This window comes from Mchenga conophoros, linkage group LG10, assembly GCF_057382185.1.
Source record: "Mchenga conophoros isolate Kocher_MC1m ecotype Shallow Benthic linkage group LG10, M_conophoros_male_GT1.1, whole genome shotgun sequence".
NCBI classification, from domain to species: domain Eukaryota; kingdom Metazoa; phylum Chordata; class Actinopteri; order Cichliformes; family Cichlidae; genus Mchenga; species Mchenga conophoros.
The window spans coordinates 35377207-35404682 of NC_140535.1; the positions used below are offsets into that span (position 1 = coordinate 35377207).

Consider the following 27476-nt stretch of genomic DNA (forward strand, 5'->3'; position numbering starts at 1 on the left):
TCAAACTCTACCACTCTCCTCGCTCATGTTGTCTCCTCCTATTCTCAGTGAGTTGGAGGTGTGTTGGCAGCTTGAGTGGAACAGAAAGTCGGAGCTGCAGCAAAGTGAGAGCAGCAGAGAGACGAGCTACACAGTGAGTCTGAGTGTTTTTCTCTGTGGGAGGTTTCAGGCTTTTAGTGGGACAGCTGGGACTTTTCACTAAAGCTGTGAGTACGCGAGTGTGTGTGTGTGTGTGTGTGTGTGTGTGTGTGTGCGCGCGCGTGTGTGTGTGTGTGTGTGTGTGTGTGTGTGTGTGTGTGTGTGTGTGTGTGTGTGTGTGTGTGAGACAGCTCAGCCGTCGCGTTGCAGGAGTGTAACTTGACGTTGCTTCAGACAGAGAAAAGCTGGCTGCAGACTCTTTGTGCTGTTAGTTGGAATAAAGAAATTCGAGCTTGGAGCTGGATTTTTAAGCTGTTTGGTGTGTGACACGGCCTTTACAGTCATGGCGATCACAAGGAGCTAAACATGGTCAGAGACCAGCGTAATGAGCTCCGCAGCCAGGCTCAGTCAGAGGTTTCACAGAGTTCCAATAGCACTAATATTATATTAACAGAAATCATAAAATGTGTTTAAATATTAATTTAAATCTTGATTATAAAGTTAACAATGATGTCATGACCTGCATGGCATTAGTTATTCCCAGGTTTAGTTTGCTCGTTCTTCAGGGACGTGGTGACGATGTGAGGAGCCTGTACACAGAGCCATGAGTGGGCCTGATTGTGTGATAAGCTATCAGTATCCTGGTTACTCATTATCCCATGCTGCTTGTTTCCAAACACTGTGCTTGCTGTCAAACATTTAATCTACTGAAAAAAAGAACTTGTCTTTGACCCGACTTGTAGGACATCTGCTGGAAATCGTTTCCTGACACCTTCAAGGATTTTTCTTCTTTCAGTAGTCCAACAAAAACCAACCAATCCCATTTTAGCAGGCTTTGGTTGGAGAGGCACCGGGTAAACCATCAGCAATCTTCAGATCGAGCATGTTCACGAACAGTGATGAGGAAAACTGGCAACATGGAAGACCTGAAAAACTGGCCAAAGGAAAATGTTTCCTTCATTACAAACATTCAGATTATTCCAACCATCAGGAATCTCACCTCACTCCGTGAAGTCTGTGTGGAGGCAGAGGGTGGAGGTGGTGGTCATCGGTTTTATCTTCAAACATGAAGGTCGTCTGTTTGTGGCTCTGACAGATAAAATCTGTCACAGAATCGGTTGACGTCTAAGATAAGAAGCTACTTCCTGTCTTCTCCACCTCCTTCTACCACAATTTCTCTGTTTCCTGTTGTTGTTGTCTTTGTATTTCAGCCTGATTATGGAAATACGTCACACGGCACAAATCAAATCAAACACATTCTTGTGAATTTTGTTCACATTCAGTTCTGTTTTAGGGGAAAAAAACTCTTTCAAAGAAAAAAAAAGCTTTGACCTTCTTGGTAAACATCAACATTTGTCTTCTGGTCCTTTGCCCTTCGCAATAAAAGCCTCCAACCAGACTCCTCTTCGCCATGATGGCTGTGCCAACATCAGTCAGTCCACCGTACTGGTCCAGGATGAAGTGATGACTTCTTCACAGACATTCATGGTGCCCAGAGGGTGAATGCTAATGTGCCGTCAACTGGTGAATGCAGTTCCTCTGCTTGAAGCGTCCTACGAAACACTGACAGTTTAAGAGCTAGTTGGACAGAAGCCAATGGGAAAACAGCCTTTTCAGGTCATTTTTAATAAAAAATGAAGTTAATTTTGCAAATTCATATTTGTCAACATGAAGAAATATCCAAAGTATGCACTCTGGCTACTAACTGAGCCAATAAGCATTCAGTGCTGATGATAGTGAAAACACTCCGACCAAAGCTTTTATCATTCTTCTTTAAAAATGCTGCAGAAGGTTCAAACAGCGCAAACACATCCAGAGGTCCAGTGCAGGTGAAGCTAACAGCTACAGCAACCTGTGTCACCATCCACCTGTCCGTCGCAGAGGTGCTGACCTGGCTGCTCTGTGACACCGTGTCAAATCACCCTCAGAACGATCAACGTTTTACTCAGCAGCTCTATATCCAAACACTCACACGCCCTGTGTGTGTATGTGAGGACCAAAATCTGCATTCTGCTATACTTGTGAGAACCAACAGTCACTTGTGAGGACACACAACCCAGTCCTCACAAATTTGAAGCCTTTAAATGCCTTCAAATTTGTGGTTTTAGTGTCAGGGTTACAATTAGGTTATGATTAGGTTTAGGGTCAGGGGCTAGGGAAAGCATTAGGTCAATGAAGGTCCTCACTAAGATAGCTGAACAGGGTTGTGTGTGTGTGTGTGTGTGTGTGTGTGTGTGTGTGTGTGTGTGTGTGTGTGTGTGTGTGTGTGTGTGTGTGTGTGTAGGTGTGTTTTTGTGTGTGTGTGCACTCAGTACTTCTAGAAGGTAGTGTTTGCTCAGCATGAGTGTGTCGGGCTGTTTGTGCTGGACTTTCTGCTGAATAAAAGCGATGAATGGCAGGTTCACCCATGTTTGTGGTTCACAGGGTCACTCTTCAGTCTCCGTGTGAGTCAACAGCCTCAACATGACCTCTGACCCCAGAAGCCTACGAGTTCCTGCTCGATCCAGGAGTCTCTTCAACAGCATCAAGGTTTGTCTGCAGCGCCACAGCAAAGATAGGATGGAAGGAAAGAAGGAAGGGACTGAGGGAGAAAGGAAGGGAATACAACAAAGGAAAGAAAGAAAAGATGAGTTGAAGGAAATTTGTAACATTTATTGTTTATTTCAAACTTAGAGCTGAAAAAGTGGGAGTGGTGCTCGGGCCTGTCCGGGCTCGTATGAGGCCTGCTGGGTAAAAATGGTGGACTGTAAACAGTTAAAGGCCGATGTTGTGTCAGACAGATGTTCCAGTGGTTAAGGCTTGTCTCTAACAGCTCGTCCCACAAAGATCTGATTTCAGTGTTTAACCCTGGAGAACCCATGGGGTCAAATTTGACCTGGTTTCTCCAGGGTTAAAGTGATGAAGAAGAACGCTCAGCTGCGTTCGTTAGTCTGCTCTCCCAGAGTGTCTGGAAAAACAAATGAAACACAATGACTTGATCACAGGATCACATGGCGCTGTAGCAATGCCTGTGACAGTAAAATCAGAAGTGGGCAAGGTCAGAGGTCAGATCCCTTCAGGCAGCGGAGAGATTTAAAAGCTGGCCTCAGACGCTCGCCTGTCTAAACACTGGAACCTGTGGGACTGAAACTTCACATCCTGAGCTTCATCCTGGAATTGTTCTCCAGTCACATGATCCCAGGACGAGCTCAGGGCAAAGAAAAATACTGTTTCTTGTCTGTACCTTTCACGTTGTGCTGAAATTGAGCCAGAAACAGACTGTTCAGTATGCACGATGGATGTAACCACCCTCAGGTTACTTCCGCACTGTGGGTGGAGCTACAAGTTACCACCTATAGATTCTCAAATGCTAATGTTAGCAGGTGTGGAAACTAGTGTGAAGTAAAGCCAAATAAAATGTCAGAATTTAAGTCGGCAAAGTTGGACTTCGGAGGTTTTAACACAGCCTGTCAGTCTGTTTGCCAGTTTGTTGCCTCGTGTGGATGTAAGGGGAACTGCAGCTTGTGTTAAAATGCGTTTTCTGACTTTCTGTCTTCTTCTTCTTCTGTTTGCAGTTCTTTGTGTTTTGCCACAGTTTGCTGCAGCTGGCCCAGCTTTTGGTGTCGGGCTACATGAAGAGCTCCATCTCCACCATCGAGAGGCGCTATGGCCTATCCAGCCAGAAGTCTGGGCTCCTGGCCTCCTTCAACGAGGTCAGTTCAGCTAGGACTCTGAACTCCTGCTTAATGAATTCATGGCTCTTCAGAAAGTCACAAGTTTGTTTTTGGTTTGAGAATACAGTCCAGTATACGATACAAGATGGCGATAAATGAATGATAATCGGAACGAGGTCTAAGCTTTATGTTTGAGATGTTTTAGTTGTCCTTTTGATGAAAACAAACAAAAACCTCAATATGAACCTGAAGGTGACAGGATTGGAAATCTTTGATGTTAGTCTTACATTACGGATGTTGTGTGTCTGAGTACAGGTGGGAAACACCATCCTCATCATCTTTGTGAGCTTCTTTGGGAGTCGAGTCCATCGGCCACGGTACATCGGCGCTGGAGCTCTGCTCGCTTGCCTGGCCTCTCTGCTGATGGGGGTAACGCACTTCATGAGTGAACCGTACCACTACACGAAGAGCATCATCGGTGAGAACACACACACACACACAAACACACGCACACAAACACACGCACACAAACACACGCACACAAACACACGCACACAAACACACGCACACATCGAACCTCCTGAGTTTTTTGAATGTTCTTTATTTTGTGGAGTAAGTTATCAACTGTCCCTGGTTTACATACTTCCTGGTTAACTGGAGCTCAGCCTTCTCTGACGCTCTGTTACCACAGTAACCTTACAGCAGTTATATTATTGGTCAGATTATTAATGCTCCAACAGCACAAACACAGTTCACAGGTCCAGTTAAGGGACGTTAATTAGCTGATGTGCCAGTAAATTAGAAATAGATTGAGTTCAGACTGAATCTTCTCCCTTTCAATTTTATTTGCAGAGAACGAAATCTGTGTGTTGAATTCAGACAATCTTAAAAGTGTCCCTGTTTTCCAAACAGCCTCCAATGAAAAAAGTGCCAACCTCTGCCAATCAGAAAGCTCAGTCACCACCTCATCCTACAATCAGACCTGCCTGAAACAGGAGACCCCTGCCCAGCAGGGGATCTACCCCATGCTGCTCCTGGGTCAGCTGCTGTTGGGCGTCGGAGCTGTCCCCATCCAGCCCTTTGGCATCTCCTACATCGACGACTACGCAAGCAAAAGGAATTCCCCGCTCTACCTCGGTAGGAAGCAGAGAATGATATTTTAACTCGCAATTTGGTCCCGATGTCACGTTCTGGGAGATTAAGTAGTTTAGAGGTTCAATACACCTGAGATGAAGACGTCAAGAAGTCTCTTGAGGGGGTTTCCTCAAAGTGAAGTCCCAAGTCCATCAGTGTCTCAGTGTCTCATCAGTGTTAGTGCACTGCATTTAACCAACTGTTGCTGATTAGTTTGAAGATTCTTTATTTGTCACATACATACTTATACAAGTACAACATGCAGTGAAATGTATCCTGACACACTCCCCGATTGTGCAAAAGGGGAGAGAAGAACATTATACACATTGAGTACTGCATTTTATGAATGTTTCTCACGTTTTGAGCCTCTGAGCACAGAAAATAACATTTTCTATGACTTAACATCTGTACCAGGTATTTTCCACTAAGGAGTATCCTCCATCTGTGAGCTTATACTTTCTGAAGTGTTCAAAAACTTTTTACTTTCAAAGAATTCATAGCTGACAAACTTGAAACTGTTGTTGAAGTACGGATGACTGCAATCTAAGACACAGCTCATATACCAACACTGGTCATAACTGATTGCTGAAATTTGATCTCACAGAAGATCTTGATTGGCTGGTCTGGATGAACACTCTGATAAACGTAATTCCCGCTGAACTGCCAACTGTGATGCAGATCAGGAGGAAAATATTTAAACTCTCTAATTGGCTGGAGTGTTGAGTCTTTGATCCAAAGAAAAAGGGTCCAAACGTACTTCCAGCTTCAAACCATTGTTGGGTTGAATGTTTGAGGCGGAGACAGGACACGAAAAGAATCAGAAGACTTTCCCCAATCGCTGAAACAGATTTCTGGTCTCTGTGGTGGACTTTTTTTTTGAAGAAAGAAAATGAACAATAGGGAAGTTTCCTCTAATTCAAAGACAAAGCCAGAATGACCCAAAGAGACACAACAGTTATTGCTCTTCAGCATGACTGCATTTCTTTTACCACCCACTGTTATATCATAGCTGTGTAACAAATACCTTTGTTCCTCATAACTATCAGGCAAACATTGGCAAGAGTTGTATTTAACAGACTGAAAGCAGATCACTTGAGGCCATGAAAGATTTTCTGCTCAGGTCAACTCACATTACAGAACTTTAACTGGGCGTTATAAAAATATGAGAAGGCGATAACAGCAGAGACCGAGGTCATCAAAGTCCAAGAAGCTCACCTGACCTGTTACAGAACAGTCACTGTGACAACAGACGTGATTGTAGTGCTGCATTGTAGTTACATTAGCCTGCGGCGTCTCTGCTTATACAACAAACCTGTTTTAATTAGGATCCTGGGACCTGCAGGCAGGAAGTCTTTAATAATGATGTGAAATTTCTTCACTATAGCTCCATTGTTGTCCTAATTTCAGCACAAATGCTGCCCTTGCTGCATATTTTGTAGACACGGTGTGATTTCTTCTCCTTTTGCTTTTGTTTTCTGTCACGCTGGTGTAAGGAAAGCTGGGCATGCTCAGATGTTAAAACCTTTTCTTTAAATGTGAGATTGCTTCATACAAGAAATTTGCTGTTTTATCTCATTTTCAAGTTTGTTGAGGCCTCTGAGTGTAAGAAGAACTGCAGGACAGCGACACAGCAGCCACATGCAGCTCTTTGTAACACCTCACAGACCTCGCCGCTGCTTCTTGTTCCATATGTATAATGTTTACTGTTGTAACCTCATAATGAATCTGTCTATGTGATGGTGAGGAGGTAGGAAATGTTTGGTTAGCAGAATCTTTTTTATGTTTGACGGAGGCGCCTGAAAAAAGCAGGTAAAGTATTCCAAAGTGATGTTTGAGGTGAAAGGTCAGGGTCAACCCGTTGGCCAGCAGGCGTCTCTTTCATCTTCTCAGGGGTTTTTTTATCGTGTCTTCCAGGCATCCTCCTTGCTATGACCTCAATTGGCCCGGCCTTCGGATTCATCACTGGGGCCCTCATGCTACGCTTCTATGTTGACTTTGACAAGGTACCCAAAGGTGAGGAGGCACACTGTGCTAATGCTATACAGCTGTTTAAAGAAAGTTTATCTTACTCATTTTTAAAAGGAAAGGACTTCCTGCATGTGAGCACTCAACATGGTGTTAATAAAAACAGTGTAAAGCTGACTAATGTGGGTCATTTCCTCTAAAATCTTCTACAAAAGATAAAAACCCATAAAATAAATCATATTTAAATGATGCAGTTTGGCAAACAGTGGCTGAGGTCTTCACTGGTGGTGTGAAGTTCTTTAAGACAGCCATGTTCTCGTGACCATCAGGCCGCAGACAGGTTTTGTAACAGATACACACCCTAATGACCTGTTTTTGTGTATTTGCTAACTGGAAACGCTGCAGCAGCGCTCAGTCCTCGGGCTGTTTATGCCGTGCCAACATTTCTACAAAAGGGTGGCGGTTTAAAAACAAGTGTTCTAGTTTATCCTGTTTTACTCATGAGAAAGCAATGCTGAAACAAAGAATGATATCTAAAGATTAATATTTGGGTTCAGCACACCGGGAGATTGTCAGTGTTTGCACACTTTATGCAGTTACTGCTGTGGAGATACTGAACCCGACTATGCTGGAGGCATTGGTCTCTTGGAACAATACATTGTTATGTTTTTAACTTATATAACGAAGCATCGTCATTACTGTCGATATTTGGTGCAAATAATAGAAATGAACTGAACTCAAACCTCTGACATCCAACAAATGATCAAGCTGTGAAGCCTTTCGTGAATGAGCATTTCTCATGTTTTGGCGGATTTCCTGCTGCCTCTTCTTTCTTCACACTCAGCCAGACGTAATTGGAGGTGTAAGCTGGTATTTTGTAGCTGAAGTAGTAGATTATTTGCTGTTGAAAGTTTCAGGCTTAGGGCAGATATCCAGATTAGAAATATGTTCAGACAAGGATCTGAGGTGTTTTCAGTGAAACTATTATATTTATTTCATTAAATACTCCACAGTCAGCTCTTTGAACTAGTCATACTAATTATCAGTCACCGGCCCCACTCCTGCTAACCAATTGTGTTTTACTTGCATCTGTTTGAAAGAGTGTAAACACGAAACATTATTTTATTTTATCTGCTAGAATATGCAGAAAATAGTTTTAAACGTTAAAAACATTTCTTCAAGTCAAAGATTGTTATATATGATTTAATTTTTGCTTGATGCATAAAGTTAAAAGATTAAAACTCATAAAACAAGTTTTAAAAACAAACATTTTCATTTGATTCAATGTTATATGATGGATTATGCAGAAACAATAAAATTGGGCTGGAAGGTCTATCGCTTTAATACATATTCAGGGTTCACATATCCTAACCCTAACCCATGTTTTTAAAAAGTAACTAAGTAACAAAGCAACTAATTACTTTTGAAAACTAGTAATGAGAAAAGAAACAGGATTACTTTATGTTTGTGACATTGCATTTCTAAGCTTCTTGCTTTAATGTGTGACCCTAACCTTAAGTGGCTAGCTGGTAATGTGCTGGATGCTAACAGGCTAACTCCCACCATTTCTGGGATCAATAGTTCTGCTACATCTGCTCATATTTCAGGTTTCGTTTCTGATCTAAGTTGAGTGAGAGTTTCGTGACATTCAATCAGGCATTGCAGTCGTTTGACGTCTGCATGATTAATGATGTTACAGTCTCTTTACAGACTTGTTGAAACAATAACTTGCTTGTTTCAACATTCCCAGTGGAATGCGTACATGGGCCAACAGATTGTGAAAGTGAATGTGCCGTCACACAACATGTTTAACAATTTGCATGTTTAGAAAAAATGTAAAATGTTGCATCAATTCTGTGTTTGTAAGTAAAAACATAAAGAGGAGAATGTGTGCGAGTGTGTATATCTTATTTTATTTTGTGGGGACCAGGGACAGGATGGGACGTGGAAAATTGAGGGCGCTTTTCTTTTGCTTCATGAATGTATGTTTGAGGTTTAATTTGTGGTGCTAAGGTTGGAGAGTTATGTTTAAGTTTAATTTCCTTGAAAAAAAATAAAACAGCACACACGCAAGTTGAAGCTGTCACCTCGTAATCTGTATTAGGGATCTGTATTCCCTGTATTAGGGATTGACACACTTAAAGGTGTCACTGGTGGTGGTTGGTGGGCTAGTAAATGAAAAGCTTTTTTTGATGTGGTTTGATTTGTAACACAGTTGGCATGTAGGTTTATTGGCTTACACTGAGCCTTCAGGCAACTTAGCGCTGAGTAAGCACTAAATATGTTCAGAGGAGAATTTAAGGACAAATATGTTCAATGAAACAATATTTAAAAAAAACATTTACTGCACACACTACAAATTGTCCCTGTTTTTCTAGAAAGTTTTGTCAATAAAACACCAAAATCACCAATTATAGATTTTAACCAGCAGTCATGTGCTTCATTAGCAATAAGTATTTTTATCAGCTTAAAAGCTCAACTTTAAATGCGTTTAGGCAGTTTTGATGATACATTCCTCCTTTTTCTTTCACTCATTTAGGATCACAGGAGATGTAATAAATAGATATGAAATTAAGGAACCAACAGATTTTTCTGATAACTAAAGTATTTTAACTTTTAATGTTTATCCATCCTTTCTTCTTTAGTTTTACAAAGAGTCAGCTACGCTGTGAAATATCTGGGAAGGTTTTCCAATAATAACAGCTGGATTGACAGTGAGGACAGTAATTGGACAATAGATTAAAATTTGTAAAGCATTGTTTTTGTTTTGGAAACAAAAACATTTGTCTTTGTTTTTCTACAATTAATGGATTTTATTTTGGAATTCTTCTCTTGGTTGCTGTTGCATAAGAGCTGTCACACTCACCTTATTTGAAACCTTCACCACTGGAACCAGTGCTAATGTCAGATAATAGATAAAAGCAGAGCAGTCTTAACATGACAATAACTGCACACTGAGCAGTGTAATGAGGTTAATATAGTAAACAGGTAAAGCAGGTTAAGGTGTCCATTGCAAGATTTTTGGAATGTTGTTGTTGTCAGAGCAGGACCAAGAGAGTTACTCATTCCTGATCTTCAGTAATTACAGCCTTGCAAAGTTCCCACGGAGTTTTTCAATGATCAGGTTCCACTGGGATTAGCCTTCATTGTTTGGCGATTCAAACATGAATGTCACTAAAATCTGCAGAGGTTCTTCATCGTCATGGGTGCAGCCACAAACAGATAGGTAGAACCATTTTCATTGGTGTCCCTCGATAAGCAAAGCCATAACTGGTTTAATAAATCAAGGAAAACAAGTGAACATTTTTAGATGGGCAGTGACGTTTGTTTCAGATTGGCAGCATGTCATTGGTGTACAGTTAAATTAGTGGAAAGTTGTGTTTACAGACTACAGGTTGTGTCTTGATATCTATAAATTTTAGGATGTAGACACAATTACAGCATCCATTTTTTTTCTTTAGTGTGCATTTTGAAACCTCCAATTATACATTTGGCTGATGTTATGTTGGCTGCTGGTTTATATTTGGATAAAAAGTTTATTTCTAGGACTGCTAAGTTCTTCTTGCACCTGCAGACTGCACAAATGCACAGATCCCCTCTAGTAACAAAGAAAAAAAATACTAAGTTCTAAAACTGGTGCTGAGACTTCTGGGATGGTCTGTTAGTACACTTAAATGCAGAGCAGCCATATTATAGCTCAGATAATTAAAAATGCTCCAAAAGGGTCCAAAAGCACAAACATGAGCCAGAGGTTGACGTGAAGGAATCCAATTAGCTGAGGTGAAGCTGACCAGGCAGCTAGCATCTAAATTTTCATCAGATTTTGCTTAGAACGTTCACACAGTACTGAATGTCAAGTTACACACGGTGAAAACACTAGAACCAGGGACCTGTAGGTTCTTGCAAGATCGAGTTATGGGAAGCTCACTTTTACCAAGCAAAAGAAAGTCGTTTGTGTTTCATCCAGAACAACCTCTGACAGGGAAGAAGATTTCAGCTTGTACTGTAAAAGCATTCAGTTTTAGTTCTTTGTTAGGAATGACTCCATGACCAACCCTAACTATAAATAACAGCAATGGCTGTCCAAACATGGAACTCCACCAGCATAGGCTTCATCTGACTTCTGTTTTTTGTGTAAATGACACATCTTTCAAACAAAGGAGGTATGATGACTTGTTGTTATACCATAAAGCGCGTACAGTAGGTTTTTCCCTTAACTGGCTCAGTAAGTCATTTGGGGGGCAGTTGTTTCACCATTTAGGTCCAAGTATGCGTTTAAATTATCGACTGTATATTACAAATGTGAAGGACAAGTTATAAGTCAAACTTGCAGACGTATTTCTATCAGAAGATTCATGAATTTAAGCAAATTCAGTCTTTGTATATTATTACTTTAGGCAGAACTACTGGAGTCAAAAGATTACTTCCACCTGGTTGTATTTCACAACAGAGCAGGCATCACTGAGAACTAATATCACATGATTACTTTGGAGGTATAAAGGGGGAGCTGCAGTGGAGGTGGGTTGCAAATTGGTTTGGAGTTTAAAGGTTAAAGCAGCGTAAATATTACACCCTATATAAGAATTTTTGGATATGTACTTGGATGAATGATAGGCTTATGGGCTGGCAGTGAATTAACCCTATGTTACATGTATTGATAATTTATTGGCTGATATAAGGCAATAAACAGCTGCAAATAAAATGAAAAAAAAAGAGTCGTAGTCTTCGCATGTGGCAACACAGTGGTGCAGTGGTTAGTTCTGTTGCCTAACAGCAAGTTTGACTCACCATCTGGCCTCTCTGTGTTAAGTTTGCGTGGGTTCTCTCCGGGTACTCCCGCTTCCTCCCACAGTCCAAAGACATGCATGTAGTGGGGTTAGGTTAATTGATTATTCTAAATTGCCCATAGGCATGAATGTTAGTGCGAATGGTTATCTGTCTCTCTGTGTTAGCCCTGCGACAGACTGGCGACCTGTCCAGGCTTTACCTCGCCTCTTGGCCCCCCTGACCCTGATAAGTGGAAGACAATGGATGGATGGATTCTTTGCATGGATTTCATGATTTGTGTTCTCTTCTGTTTCCAGAGGAGATTGAGTTGGACACTAAAGACCTGCGCTGGGTGGGAGCATGGTGGCTTGGCTTCCTGGTAGCCTCGTGCCTCCTCTTTCTCACTGCACTACCTTACCTCTTCTTCCCCAGAAACATGCCCAAAGAGGTGAGTCAGTCCTATCTAATACAGAAGAGTTGTTGTTGGTGTAATTGAACTTACATGTAGAGAAAATGTTCATGGGCATAGTCAGCATCCGTTATGGGCCTTAATATCCCAGATCACGTTATTTGTAACATTTAATCCAGCACCACTCAAGGGCTAATGCTTGAAGCACATCAGATGCATTGACTTTGTTTTTCTTTACACACCTATAATTGCCTCGCCCTAGCTTAGTGATTAATCCAGACAGATCCAAGATATGCGCATGTGTAGCAGGTGTAACTGAAGATAATTACAGGGGGCTCACAGTGACTCATGTTCTCTGACAGGTTGATGAACTCTATTCTAGGGAAGAAAAACAGTTGAGTAGAGCGTAAATAGCAAAACTGTAAAACTTGTACATTTGTTCCACCAACAAAATAGATATCAATCTGATTAATCATTAATACACCTGACAGGTCTTTCATAGAACTTTTCTGCTGGAGAGTGGCTTTTCAAGTGAACATTTTATTAAATATTTCATAATGTTTTATCTGTAGTTAATATCGGATTGCATTTATACAGAGCTTTTCTAGGCACCCAAAGCGCTTTACAATTCTACTATTCATTCACACACTAGTGCAAGCAAACCACAGTTGTAGCCACAGCTGCCCTGTGACTGACAAAAGCGAGGCTGTCATATCGCACCATCGGCCCCTCTGGCCAACACCAGTAGGCGGTAGATGGAGTGTCTTGCCCAAGGACAAAACGACCAGGACAGAGAGAGCTGGGGGATCAAACCGGCAACCTTCTGGTTACAGATGAGCTTCCCAACCCCCTGAACCACGGTCGCCCCAGTTGTCTGTGGCTTTCCATCTTTCGCCAGCTATACACCAGTAGCTAATCTTTCTATTGGTACTTAAATGCATTGTTCTTTATCTTCTATTTTGGTTATTTTGCCAGCTCCTCTCTATATACTTGAATTTTTTTGAATTATGTTTCATGATGAGTGGTATTCAGCTTCTAGGTGTGGCAAAGCTATGTTTGGCAGCCTGACATGTGGTACCAGGTCACAGATTTAAATAGCCAGACTGGCTTCCGGCCCTCACCTCGAGTCATGACTGAAAGACCAATGTAGTGAATAAAACCAACCAAAATAGGTTTCTTTCTCAGGTGGGCAGGGCTTAGCTTCAAAGCTTGGTGAGGAGTTCGAAGATGGTAAATGGCCTGTATTTATATAGCGCTTTACTAGTCCCTAAGGACCCCAAAGCGCTTTACATATCCAGTCATCCACCCATTCACACACACATTCACACACTGGTGATGGCAGCTACATTGTAGCCACAGCCACCCTGGGGCGCACTGACAGAGGCGAGGCTGCCGGACACTGGCGCCACCGGGCCCTCTGACCACCACCAGTAGGAAACGGGTGAAGTGTCTTGCCCAAGGACACAACGACCGAGAGCCCCAAGCCGGGGCAACCTTCCGATTACAAGGCGAACTCCCAACTCTTGAGCCACGATCGGCCGAACATTTGGAATCACTGCTTAGCTGTGACTGACTTTTAACAAGAAGACAATGAATGGATCTTTAAAGACCTTTTATAATTGCTTTTTTTCCAGTGGGAAAGTTGTAAAACGTTTATTTTACGATAGTTTATCAGACCACCCGAGAGCTGCTATTGTTATCTAAATGATGAATATGAATTTTAGTTTAAATAATCTGCACAGATGTGGGATGAAGTGGATAGATGACAGGGATAGAGGAGGAGATCTGTCTTCTCTCCTCACAGCAAACACAAGCACCACTGAAGGAAGGAGTGAAGGTTGATAATCAAAACTAGGAAATGAAATGGCTTGTAGCCAATATATCACAGTACTTTTCATCAATTCAAGAAGCCCTTTGTGGTTTCTTCGCTCAAACATCTTAATGGCAGCAGCCAAAATCAAGTGATTATCTTAATTATCTCGATGCGATAATGATCAACTGAAGCCGACCTGCAATCCAAAGAGGTTTTAATGGTCGTCATTATAGGGAGTAAGTATGTATGTGTGTGTGTGTGTGTGTGTGGGGGGGGGGGGGGGGGGGGGGGGGTGTACTTTGTTTGTTTGTCAGAAACTGCATGAGGTAAATGAGTCGTTTAGTTAAAAATATCTGTAATTGCAATGCAGCAAAATACAGCTGTCACTAACTAAAGAAAGCAAAAAGCTCACAATGCTGTTATTATGTTTTATGATAGAGAAACTTTCTGCTTCTAAACCACAGGAACACAAAATGACAGGATAAGATGAGGCTTTGTTGGTGAAGCTGAACTTATTTCACTTCAACCAGTGCAAACGTGAAACTGCTTTTGTGTGTTTTGGCTCAGTCCCAACACAAAAGAGAAAGTTCAGCTTCTGCACATGTTTTATCAATTAAATGAGACAAACTATCCAATTGCCCAACAGAGTTTCTTGGAATAAGACTCCCTGAGCATGCTGCCAAACATCAGTGCTCGACCAAATGTTTGCCTGAAAGCCTCCCAGTCACATTTTTTAGCCTGTTTTCATTCCATCAGGTCAGAGGTATTTGCTGAGATCTACCATCTGAAATGTTAGCTCTAACCGTTCAGGGTTGGACTCATTAAAAGTGAGTTTCTGAGCGGACAAAAATAGAGCCATGTCATTTGAAATCTGGCTACGTTGATGTGAATGGATTTCAAACCGTAAGTTATCTAATGTTGGATGGTTTCTTTTGTTTTGCTTTGTTTTTGTTGATGGGGAAAAGGACTTTTTTCCATTTGGCAGTTTAGACTCAGAGGGGATCTGTGGTTTATCCGAAGCTAAAAGACTGGTCTTTTGAAATTTGAGCAATTTAGTTAGAGTGAACTCATTTCACAAATAAGGTAAAGAGGGGGAAATGCAGTCAACAAGAAATCATGTGAATTTCATAAGAAACAGAAACAAAATCAAGCCTTGAAGATTGATCCAACCAGGTTTTGCTGATGACTGACGTACTCTGTCTGTATGAAGCTGGTGAAAAAAATGATTGATTCATTGTTATTGCTACACACAGTGCTAATGCTGTACTCTCAGAGCTGTGAGAAAAAAGGAAAAAAGGAAAGCAGACTAGTCAGCAGAGATGGGCAGCAACGCGTTACTTGTAACTAATTAGATTACCGTTACTTTCCCGTAGGAACGCTGCGTTACTGCGTTACTAAAACCGTGATTTTTTGCGAGAATGTCTCACGACAGTGACGTAAGCGAGTGCGCCGTTAGTGACAACAGCTGTGTGCAGATCAACAATGGATCACATATCGATTGTAGGAGAGAGTATGAGCGTGCAGTGTTTAAAGCGTGGAAGCACTGACCTTACTTTGAGTTTGATTCCATAAAAAGTGACAAAAAAATTAGTGTCCGCTGTGCGTGGGAAGAAAACTTCTTTTTACAGCGAAAAAACCCCTAAACTTCCGAGCAAGCACCGAGTGCGCAACGACGTAATGGGAAACTCACAGAGACACTGCCGTATCCTTCCACTGACCGCTGCACACCTGCACCAGGGTAAACCTCCGCCTACCGCAGTCCTGCTTTACAGGTGAAAATAGAGCAACAGGACCGTTAGTCTTTGACTTTATTCATGTGTGTGTTATTTATTATTATTAGGGTTAGGGTTATTTATTCTGTGTTTTACTTGCATCTATTTGAAAGACAAAAAAAAATTTTTTATTTTATGTGCTGGAATGTGCAGAAAATAGGTTTAAATGTTAAACTCATTTATTCAACTCAGAGAATGTTGCATATAATTACATTTTTGCTTGATGCATAAAGTTAAAAGATTAAAACTAATAAAACAAGTTTTAAAAAGAGACTTTTCCATTTGATTACATGTTGTATGATGGATTATGTAGAAAAAGTAGAATTGGGCTGAAAGATCTATCGCTCTATCACCTATTCAGGTTGTAAATCGTGTTTTTAAAAAGTAACTAAGTAACTAAGTAACTAAGTAATTAATTACTTTTGAAAATAAGTAATCAGTAAAGTAACGGGATTACTTTTTTGTGGAAGTAATCAGTAATTAGTTACTGATTACTTTTTTCAAGTAACTTGACCAACACTGCTAGTCAGTCTGGGAAAAGAAGGGATCTGGACATTTCCAGTCCAGGATGTTTTGGTAGAAAGATAAATGATGAATTAAAAATAACTTTTTGGGCTAAATTCTGAGATTTTAATTATTTCAATTATTGAATTAAAAAAATTTTCTTAGCTGTTGAAAGTTGATCTACTGACAAACTGCCTGTCTGTAGAAAGGCAAAGGCAGTTGGACTGATAGGTCAGGAGTTCATCCAACTGCAGGAAAATCAAACAGATCAAGCTGGTTTGAGATGACCTGGACTGTCCAAGAATGCAGAACAAAGCAAAATATCTAACAAATTGAAACAAAATCTGTATGTTTTATATATAGAGACATTAAATTTCAGTCCATTAGAAAAATACACCCAACAGTACCGTACATTTCCTGCTGCTCATGCTACCTAAACCTTACATAGAAGTGGTCAGGCAAGAGACTCTTCTGAGATAGCAAATCAGATCACTCTAAAACTGAAGATGTAATAACTGTGTTAATGTCAGCAGGGTGTTTTATGAAAACTTCAAGTTGATGCCTTGGAAGTTTTCCACTGTTAGACTTGCATCACATAATATTTAAAAAGACCTCCTGGACCTTCCTTAGAACAGTTGCATAAGTAGCCACTAAAGACGAACTAACAAAGTCCACATGCTGCAGGAATGAGGGTAATATCCACAAACTAACAGCTGGTAACCAATCTGTCAAACCTAAGATACAGATTACTGTCTATAGATTAAAGCAGGGATCTGTCCATCAGATCCAAGGTAAGAACCATAAACCAGCCAGAACAGACCAATCAGAATAGTTTTGACTATACAGCAGGAAACTTTTCTATCTTCACAGCTGCTTTAAGTAAATTTTCATTTTTAGACATCACACTGCGCACTGCTGCATCCTAATCTTGTCCCCACATAAGAAAGCATTTTTTAATCTTTAAAGGGTTAAATGATGAAACTTATTTCAGTTTTGTGATGGAGTCTTTCTCACATATTTCATTGTTTAATTATGTTATTGTTAATGAAACGTAACTCTCTGTAGCACAACTCTGACTAGATTTTAAACTGAAAGTATTTCCGTGCTTAAATAAAACTTTTGCACTTAGTGGACATCCGTGAGCTCTGTGAGATAAATCACTGTTGAGCAACAGTCTGGAACAGACTCGGTCATTTGTTTGAAAAGCTGCAGCAGTGAAAGGCTTTTGTGACGACTCCATGAACTGAACCAGGTTTCTCTGCTGAGTTTGGTGAAGAATTACTGACTAAACTGGCCAATAATTACTCACATGTATCACATGTATGTATATATGTATATATATACTGTATATATATTGTGTGTGTGTTATGGCCTACTATCTTCACCTCATTACTTAGCTGGAGGGAGCTGGAAGCTCAGCCCTGACCCAGATATTTTGGACAGTATCCAGTTTGGATCCTTCCCGCCCACACAAAGACATTTGTGAAGTTGAGAAGAGTATTTAAGCTTTCCGATTTTATCCAAACAAGGTTCTTGGTGAATAAAACATTTTGTAGCAAATTTGTGTGGCAAAAAGACTCGCAACAGTTTTTCTTTCTTACCTGTGCAGCATGTGCTTCACAGACTGCACAGCTGCACTTTCACTTCTTGTTTTTGAACAGTGTGCTATGCTCAGCACTGTGCAGGAATAAACACATGCAATGATAATACTGCTGCTAATCTGACAACTTGAACATTAACACACCCATGAGTCATTGTGCTCTCTGACACAAAACCGTCTGCAGTCTAACAGACTGGAGGGGAACAACTAACTACTAAATCACACTGGTCCAGGTTTAGGGTCCGTCACATTGTAAAATGACCACCACAGGGTCAATAAATAGTATCAGTCACAGCTGGTTAGGCAGTAATGGTACATTTTCAAAGTACACATCACCCTACTGTTGCTCCACTATCCAGTCCTGGCCTGTGGTTACAGTGGGAATGTAGATTTATCTCAAGGTTCAAACGCCTTCTTTATCTGCCACAGGGTAAAATAGTCTCCATTCCAAAAACCGTTCTTCAAATAATCTTGGCATTTGTCAAGATTTTAGATTAAATAATTCATGCCTGCGAGTAACTCGCATTTCCCAGGAACCAGCCAGGAAACATTTATCCAAAGCCTCAGACAGATTCATGAATGTAAACTTCCATTTACTGGTTTCACATCTCACAGTGGAAAAACAAGGCTGCCATGTGATATTCTTTCCATATTTGTGCAGGAAGATCCAGAAGACATTGACCCCGAACCAGAAAGTAAGGAGCAGCAGCAGCAGACAGACACACGACAGGAACCTACCCTCATTCAGTTCCTCAAAAGTAAGAGTCCTTTTTCCACTTCTGTTTCCTGTCCAGCTGAGGTGACTGAAGGGTGTCAACCAATTTAAAAGAGGTCAACAGCAGCAAGGGCTACTTCATCCAGCTGCATCATCCAGCATTTTATGCTCTTTAGTCTATGTACCTATTAGTCTAAATGCTATTTTTTGTCCATTAGAAACTTAGTAATGCATATTAATCCTCAGTCATACTGTACACCTCCCTCAGGTTTTCCTAAAATCGCTCTGCGAACGTTGCGAAATCCCATCTACCTGCTGGTGGTTCTGGCTCTGGTGAACTTGTCAGCTCTGCTGTCCGGCCTCGCCACCTTTATGGCCAAGTTCATTGAGAAACAGTTCAGCCAGAGTGCCTCTTTCTCCACCATGATGATAGGTGAGAGGACCTGAATAGTGCCATGAAAGTCGTTACAGCGGAATCAAGCTGTGGACATAAAAATGAAGCTTCTGTTTTCTGAATTATTGATTTCTCGCAGGAGGAGTCGGGATCCCAATGGCGGTACTGGGGACCGTCCTGGGTGGAGCTCTGATGCGTCGGTTCAATCTTTCAGTCAATGGCGCCAGCAAATTGTGCACAATAGCCATCCTTCTCTGCATTCTGACTGCCCTACCAATGCTGTTCCTCGGCTGTCCCACACAGAACATTGCTGGGGTTTCTAACAACAGGTACTTGTCCCGTTACCATGTAAATCCATGATTTATATTTTTTATTGTATATTCAGAACAAATTCACCTTAACAGGGGACTAAGTGTACCATAGATGGCAAACAAATGTTCTCACTTGTTTATTATAATATCACAAACTCGTGAAAACTCGAACTAATAAAACAAAATTACTGATTAAATAAAACAACTAAGTTGCCCAAAAACTCTTAATACACCAAAGAAACACATGACAAGCAACAGGGGGGGTAAAGGGTGAGAGACAGCCAGTGTAGACAGCACATCCGGGCCTGCAGCCTGTGCGCTGGTCTCCTTGATCCACCGTCAGCATTGGAAGGGAATAAGCGTCGAAGGCGTTTGGAAAGGGAGGGGGGGATGAGTGTGTGCATATCAGTGTATATGTGTGTGTGTGTGCGTGTCCAGAGTTCAGCTGAGACAGTGTCCTTCGTCCTGCCAGGCTAAGTAAACAGTCTTCCAGCCAACCCAGGTGGCCTTGCATGAAATGGGAAGAACAGTCTAAACACAGTCGTTATCAGGGTGTTTTTGTTCGGCTCCAGCCTTGAGACCGCAGCTGGCGCCGAGAGGGTATCCGCATGAAGTGATGGTGCTTTTTACTTTAGTGCGAACAACTCATATGAATTTCAAAGCAGTTCTACAGTCCAACACTGGTCTCTCAATCTCCCGTTGGAGAGCTGCGAGCTTCGCCATGATGTTATCAAACTTACGCTCCGTGATGTTGTCATTCTTTTTGCTCAAAGAGCAGGTTCTGAGAACTCACGACCGCAGTGCACTCCCCCAAGATGTGATCGAATTTGCGCTCAAAGGTGTTGTTCGAGCGAGCCCCTCCAGATGTAATCCAGTTTTTCACTCAGTGGTCTTGTTCTGAGTGTTCACGGCAGCCGTAAGCCTCTCCAAGATCTTATCCGTGCTGCACTCAATGAGCCCATTTTGAGAAACTCACGCCTCTCCCATCGTTTCAATCCCAGCGGGCAGCCTTGTGGGGGTTTGAACAGCCGGTTCCGCTTCCTTAATTCTTCGATAAGTCAGGGCCAAGCCAGCTCCGATCAGCCAGAACCCTGTTATCATGGTTCCGAATAGGTAGATATCTTCAGCACTCAGGCTCACCCAAGCCCAGACTTCTCGTTGACAAGGGGTGTCAATTGCATTCAGAGACCAGTTGATCAAATCCATAATTCCTCTTTTAGGTTTTAGAGAGCAGACTGTGAGAGAGTGTTCCAGGGAAAAGTAAAAACACAAGACAAGACAAGGACATAAGAAGCTAAGCAGGGAAGATAAGGGAGAGGAGAAAAGTGCGACCGCCTTCGTCAAGAGCAAGAGCAGAAACCCCATACGCTTATTTATATAGTTTCAGGGAAAGGATACCACTGATCAACCATCGGTTAAATGGTTCATTTGACCACTGGTGGCAACCAATTTTACCTTTGGCACCAGTTTACTTCACTGCTGTAACTGCTACAGTGCAAAAGGCATGATTTACAGGTTCCTTTCTTTTGTTGGTGATGAGACCTTTGTGTAACTGATACTTAGTAAAGCCTTTGACATCTCATTTTGATAAAAATCCAGATGAACTTGATAAAATGATTCAGAATATATGTTAATAATACTTATTGTAGGCATCTACAGCTTCTTTATTCACCTTTAAAATGTTAATAAAAATGTGTGTTCGTATTTTCAGCTATGATTTGTTGCAGTGCAGTTCTAACTGTCACTGTTCTGAGGAGGCGTTTAACCCGGTCTGTGGTTCAGACGGCATGGAGTTCAGGTCTCCTTGCCATGCTGGCTGTCAATCTGTAGAAACAGACAACTTCAGCAAAGTCGTGGTAAGACTCAGTTAATCATCTTTCCAGAAATTTTTTCCTGTGAACCGATCTGTTATCTCACATTGTGACTAAGGCTCAGCTCTGTTTGCTATTCAAATTTAAATTCAAGTGGTGTGTAGTCACAAGGAACTGGCATGCTTTCTGTGGTGGTTTGCTGCCAGTTCCCATTTCATTTGTTTGTGCTCTTAGGAAATCAGTGACATCACATTCCTTGAGAATATGAGGCATTGAGACGTGGAGGCGGCAGAAACATTTCGTTTTCTCTTTCAGTCTTAGATATACGCTGGCTTTATTTCAGACTCTTACACACACACCATCATCTTGTTGATATTTGTGTAGCCTGAACATTCTGTGGAAAAGGCCCTGAAAGAAAACAGACCACAATAAACTGCACTGAGAAGCAAATTTAGCTGCCAGTTTATCATTATTATTATTTCATTTGTATCCTTGAGTTTTAATAGCTTACAGCTGTTCCAAGGTGGTCTCACTATTACAGATGTTAAGCTTAAATTCAGTGTGTGCTGCCAGAAAGGATTAGGGGCCCACTCGGGGTGGTATCTTTAGGAGTGTCATGTGTTTGTGTCACTGCGATGGTATGAGTGTCCCACTTTTCATTTTACCAGTCTGTCTGTGGATTTACCTATGAAAGTGAAAGTAAAAATACTGGTTTTAAAGAATCTAAATTGGGACCTTGAGTAATTGGCCAGATGTGCAAGAAATTCTACATCCAGATGTTGCAGAACTCTCCCAAACCTCTCCCACTGTAGGAACATTTTTTTGTAGGTTTGACGGACCCTAATGGTCTAACAACCGTTGACTTCCCATGATTTTGTGAACTCAGTTATTCACTGACAGAATGAATCAATTTCTAATCCAAGCACCGTTTCTGACTTTATGATGAAACTGGCACCGGCAATAGACCGACTTCATTATTTAAGAATTACTTTGTACAAGAGAGGAAATAAAATGCAAACAGGTTTACTTAAAAAAAAAAGCTGTACAAATATCAGATCTATTTGCATGTGCGTTCTGTAGAAATACACTGAGTGCCGGTGTGTCGGTGGTCTCAGCTTCGCCTTACCTCGGAGCTGTGGCAGTGGGTGTGAGCATCTCCTCCTACCCTTCGTGATTCTGCTGGGTCTCACTGCCTTCATCGCCGCCTTTTCCCAGACACCATCATGCATGATGATACTCAGGTATGGAAAAGATAATATAATGTCAAATAATGGGGAATGCTTAAGTCGGAGTCTTTTCATTAGCAACAGTTTTAAGTAATTTAAAGGAAGGACACCAAAACAAAAGTTTTATGAAAAAAAAAGAAAAACTTGTAAAGCTGCCTTTCATTCCCTACAGAGTCACATGACAAATTGTTGTTGTTTTAACACAATCTTTAGCCTTTAGACAAATATTTTCACATTCCAGTCAGGTACTAGTTTCTTTTCTAAACATGTGAAGAATCTAGAGATTTCTCTGCAGATTGCCTACTCCATTAAATAACAGCTACTGGAAGCCTGTTTTTCGTTATCATGAATGTGATGTCTCTGCTGCAGGGAGGTACCTCCAGAGGATAAGTCTTTCGCAGTGGGAGTTCAGTACATGCTGTTCAGAGTCCTCGGTAAGTCATCACATACGTTCTCCAGTGACACGAGGTCTGTGTTTAAACTCAAAGACCTGCTGAAGGCATTTTCTTTGATGCTTATATGCTTAGATGCAGTTTCATACACTGGTTTCTGGCAATGTTAAGAATCAGTTTTACCATCTTATTTATTTTTTATTTTTTGGAGCCAGATATGATTGTATTTGCACAAGACAGCAGTGCAAAGAAACATTCAGATAAAAATCCTCAAACTTCAGCCACCAAAACTAGTGCTGAGACCTACTGGACAAGCTCTTCGTACAATTACCACAGTGGCCATTTTACTGGTCAGATAAATTAAAAATGGCTCCAACAGCACAAACATGGTCACGGACTCCAGTTAGCCAAAGTGAAGCCAAGCAGACAGCTAACAGCTACAGCCACCTGTGTCACCATCCACCAGTCATAGAGGCTGCACTGTTTACTTTTTGACATAAATAAATCCAAATGAATGAATTATTTAAAAAATAATAATAATTTGGGGCCAAAATTATGATTTTAACTGAGTATTCATCTTGGTCTATTTACAGCATTCATGCCCGGTCCAGTGTTGTACGGCAGTGTCATCGACACCACCTGCATCTTATGGGGCAAGAAATGTGGCAAGCAGACGTCCTGTCAATACTACAACTTAGAGCGCTTCAGAAGCAGGTAAAAGGAACATTTAAAGATACTAACAAAATACAAAAAGTGGTCATTAAGTTTATTTGACTATTGAAATGAATGCAGCAATCATTCCTTCTCATAGTAGGAAAGATTAAATTGTCATTTATATAAATATTGTGATGCATTTTGTGAGACAGGCTGTAAATTCTTTTTAAAAGAGTAAAACAATTTCATAATCCTTATAAAAACAACAACTGAAATGAACACATTTTCTGCAGTTATAAAGGCTAAAAATTTCACTGCCAGCACAGAATCACACTTTTCTCATTCTCAGTAGAGATTTCTTGCTTTGTAAAGCGTTCTGTCATCTGATTGCATCCCGGACTAGCCCCCAACCATAAAAACAACCATAAAAAAACCATAACCACCTGTTTGTGTATTCAGGTTTCTAGGGCTGCAGGTGGTCTTTGTGTGTGGAGGGTTGCTCTGCTACCTGCTGACAATCGTCGTCCTGCGGAAAAGAGACAGGTATCAGGAAAGTGATTACCAGATGGTGAATCAGAAAATATCAGAGAATGGCAAAGAAAAAGAACTGATAACATGAAGTGGATTCTGAGAAAACACTTTTCACTGAGACTGCATAGGTAGCTTTTTTCTATGCTGGTTGAAAGGACACTGCCACTAAGCAGTGAATTACTCGGTGTGGTGGATGCTTCACTTATAACGGAGCAATGTGCTTGCATTATAAGGCAAAAATAATTTTTTTATCACTGTTTTGTTTATACATCATGGCTAACATTTCAGAATGGTTTTCTTGTTTTTAGATAGAACTTCTTAATGTGACTGACAGTGTATACTTATGTAAAGTTTCACTTACGATGTTTAGTTTTTGGCCATTGAGCAGTATATCAGTCCCAAACTGCGTGCCAAAACTAATAACCTGAGTAACACGGGACTCTGTTTTTCAAGATTTTTTTTTATTTGTCTTTGATGAAGTCATAAACTACATAAAAAGGTCACCCTAACTACTGTGACGTCACCCCTGACATTTTGACTATCCAACTTTAGTGTTTTGGCCTCCCCCTTGTTGGGTTTTTGTAGCCAGAAGTGAGGATGCACATATATATGCAATCATATACTTAAGCACATCCATATATATAGGTAAATGATCAAAATATAATGTTTTCTTGCTATAGAAATTTAATTAAAGTAACACTTGCCTGGCATGAAAATAAGGAAAAAATATCACGTTATAGGGAGACACATGAGTTGCCATTGGCAACATGTAACAATATGTTTAGCACTACACTGTGGGACACCACTGTACCAAATTCCACTCCTTCTGCATGTATAATATTTCCTGTTTTGAGATGACTTATCTAATCAAACCCATAAATCTTTACCAATATGTCAAAGAACTGTTAGTTCCAAGCAGAAATTTTCCATGTTAGCATAAGGTCAGACAGGAAGCTCATAATTTGTAGTTTTAGATATAGCAAGACTGCAGTGCGGAATGAAGATCATCTGGATTTAGTCAGCGTCCTTTCACTAAGAGAAAGAGAATGTTCACGTTAATGTTCACATTAACGTGAACATCAGTTTCCAGTTTCTTCACACATGTCACTGCTTAACAAACACTTAGCGAGTAGCTGCAGAGTGTTTGCAAACAAGTCGGCACCTTTCATAGAAATTTCATACAACCCTTGCTACTGCAACGAACGTTTTACTACAACACACTACACCTGTTTGTGAAAAATTTCACTGACTGCTAGCAAACTCCAGCAATGAATCACAGCCAAACGGTGGTTGCCAGGCAGTTGCCAAGCAGTCTTTAGGCCTGTGGGGCTGGGGTGAAGTAAGTTACTGACACCCTCAGGTGCTGCTTAAAAATACTCACATTGTAAAAGTAGACCTTTGCAGTATATGTGCACCTGCCTGATATACAAAAAATTGTCTCGCAAACACATGCTTTATTTAACCTTTTTTTTTTTTTTTTTTTTTTTGCCTGTCCCGTTTGGCTCTTTTGCCATCAGAATTGTTGTCTAAAGGCAAAGAAAGATGCCCAACGGATTTACTTTACCAAACTGACCATCCCAGCCTTGCCGTAATGGTTCACCTTTTATTGTTTATTTTATTTTCACTTACTGAATACGGGACAGACTTGACTGGGGGAAAGAAGGGGAGAAAGAAAGAGGGAAAGAGAAACAGCTGAGAAGAGGGACGGGGGAGAAGGGCAAAAGACAAAAACCAACAGAACGGGCAGAGAAAAAAAATGCATCTATCAATCACCTGGATCACCTGCTGAGAAAGAAAAAAGAAAGCAAGCAGAAGAGAACAAGAGTAATAGAATAAACAACATCACAATGATATATGGGAATATGACAGTAAATACTAAATGTTAAACATTATTGTGCAGCACATAAGATCAACAGAACACAGTGTGCTTTGAGGTAGGAGCCAAAAAGGGTGTAGTTTGTAGGTGTGATCACCCGTGTGTACACCTGTGAGCATGGACGCGCTTGTTTTTTGTTTTTTTAAAAGGTTCCTTCATGTAATAATCTGCTAGAGGGTGTGGGGGGGCCACAGCCCCGTCCTCCAGGGCTTTATTTAACCATTAAGAACACAGCCTTGGTTAAAATAGTGGCTTACAAAAAGCAAAGGCATAACAAGGAAAATTAAACATTAAAAGCACAGCAGACTTCCAAAGACATGTTATAGACCCACTGGTAAAATGGTGCCTCTGGTGGTGGAAGGCTTAGTTACATTTTTTAGATGCAATTATCAAAAGTACCTGTACCTGTAAACGCTCTAATAATGAGATCAGTGTACTCACAGTGATCCCTGTGACTCTAATGCTCAGGCTGTACACTGCTCTAAATACTCACTTTATTACAGTTTTTTCTACTCTTGGATCTGTGTGACATCGCCATTAGGCGATATCCCTAACATGGTCATCTCAGGCACTTAAGCTCCGCCTACCTGCTAGTCAAACTTTCTGTTTACAAGGAGCAGTTGAAGCTGTCTTAAAGGGGGAGGAGCTAAAACAGCTCAGTAAGGTGGCTGCACGACAACCGAGTATGAGACAACGAAAGTTTATTTTGAACTGTGAATCGTGCACACAATTGGAATACAGTTGTTACCTCTGACAGATCAATGTGATTGTGGTCTTAAAGATAATACATCTGCAAAAGCATCACTATAGGAACAAGTTTCAGGTGTGAAAAATGTGGTCATTATATCATTTCCTGTACATCAGTTAAATTACATCCAGCACAGATTCCTTTAAATCTCATTTTCACTTTTACTTTCACATTTAAATGTGTCAAAAGAATTCTTATTTCAACATCACACTAATGAGGAAGCCAACAGCTTTCATCACTGAATATTTTTAGTGTACCATCATTTTCACTGGAAATGAAATAAAAGAGAAACATCCCTGTGTACAGTGAATGTATTTATGCTGTGATCTTGAAGAGAGAAAGCAGCTAGGCCAGCTTGTTTCAGACAGAGGGTGGACTGAGGGCTGAACCAGAGCCCAGGATGAGGTAAATAACAATTATTGCCAACTGTGAACCATGCAATGCTACTCTAGTGGAGCTCAAGAAAAAAAATATGGAGCTATATTGAGCAGAAAAGGTTTTCTATATGGGGGAACTACAACTTTACCAGAACACTGTGACAGGATTCTGGAGTCACGAAAAGACTTCAAAGAGATTAAAGAAGGGAAACTAAAAAAGAGAGAAGGATGGCAAACAAACAGAAAGTACAAAAAGGCACCACAACACTCTTTTTATATGAAAATGTGAATTCATGAACTTAATTCTTCCGGCACAAACAGATCCCGTGGACATTTTCCGAGTTTGGATGAATTTAATCCAGCGAGATGTCTTCAGTGTTTTGTCACTTTTTTATAAACTGTTTTCTACAAGTTTGATAAAATTATATTGTGCTGAATGTTTAAGTGTTTGTATGATAACCTTTCATACTCGAAACGCTGTTCTGTAAATATTTATATCCAATTGAACAGTGAATAAAGGACACCAGCTTTATAAAAAATATATGAAATATATAACATTTTAGAATAAAGTGGAGCAGTATCACTAAAGCACTAATCGAAATGTGATGGACAACATATCATAAAATATCATCAAAATTCATAATTTTTTTTGTATGTTTTTAAATAAAACTAATTGACACATTTAA

At 40.7% G+C, this 27476-nt stretch overlaps 1 protein-coding gene across 2 annotated transcripts; it reads left to right on the plus strand.

Moving 5' to 3' along the window:
• On the plus strand, positions 1 to 27476 carry slco2b1 (solute carrier organic anion transporter family, member 2B1). 2 transcript variants are annotated; one of them, XM_085289966.1, is made up of 15 exons: positions 1 to 133; positions 2563 to 2667; positions 3693 to 3830; positions 4107 to 4269; positions 4704 to 4928; positions 6840 to 6938; positions 11975 to 12105; positions 18417 to 18513; positions 18739 to 18903; positions 19004 to 19193; positions 20887 to 21031; positions 22067 to 22227; positions 22582 to 22646; positions 23198 to 23318; positions 23718 to 27476. In XM_085289966.1, exons 2-15 carry the CDS (start codon positions 2602 to 2604, stop codon positions 23875 to 23877), a joined length of 1926 nt encoding a protein of 641 aa, XP_085146092.1. In that variant the 5' UTR covers positions 1 to 133; positions 2563 to 2601; the 3' UTR covers positions 23878 to 27476. The 2 variants fall into 2 exon arrangements, with proteins under 2 accessions (XP_085146092.1, XP_085146091.1); XM_085289965.1 differs by having other exon boundaries at positions 94 to 206.

Coding starts and splice junctions, on each gene's coding strand:
- slco2b1 (XM_085289966.1), top strand. CDS start 2,602: ATGACCTCTGACCCCAGAAGCCTACGAGTTCCTGCTCGATCCAGGAGT. Junction 2,668..3,692: donor GTCTCTTCAACAGCATCAAG/GTTTGTCTGCAG, acceptor TTCTGTTTGCAG/TTCTTTGTGTTTTGCCACAG. Junction 22,228..22,581: donor TCATGCATGATGATACTCAG/GTATGGAAAAGA, acceptor TCTCTGCTGCAG/GGAGGTACCTCCAGAGGATA.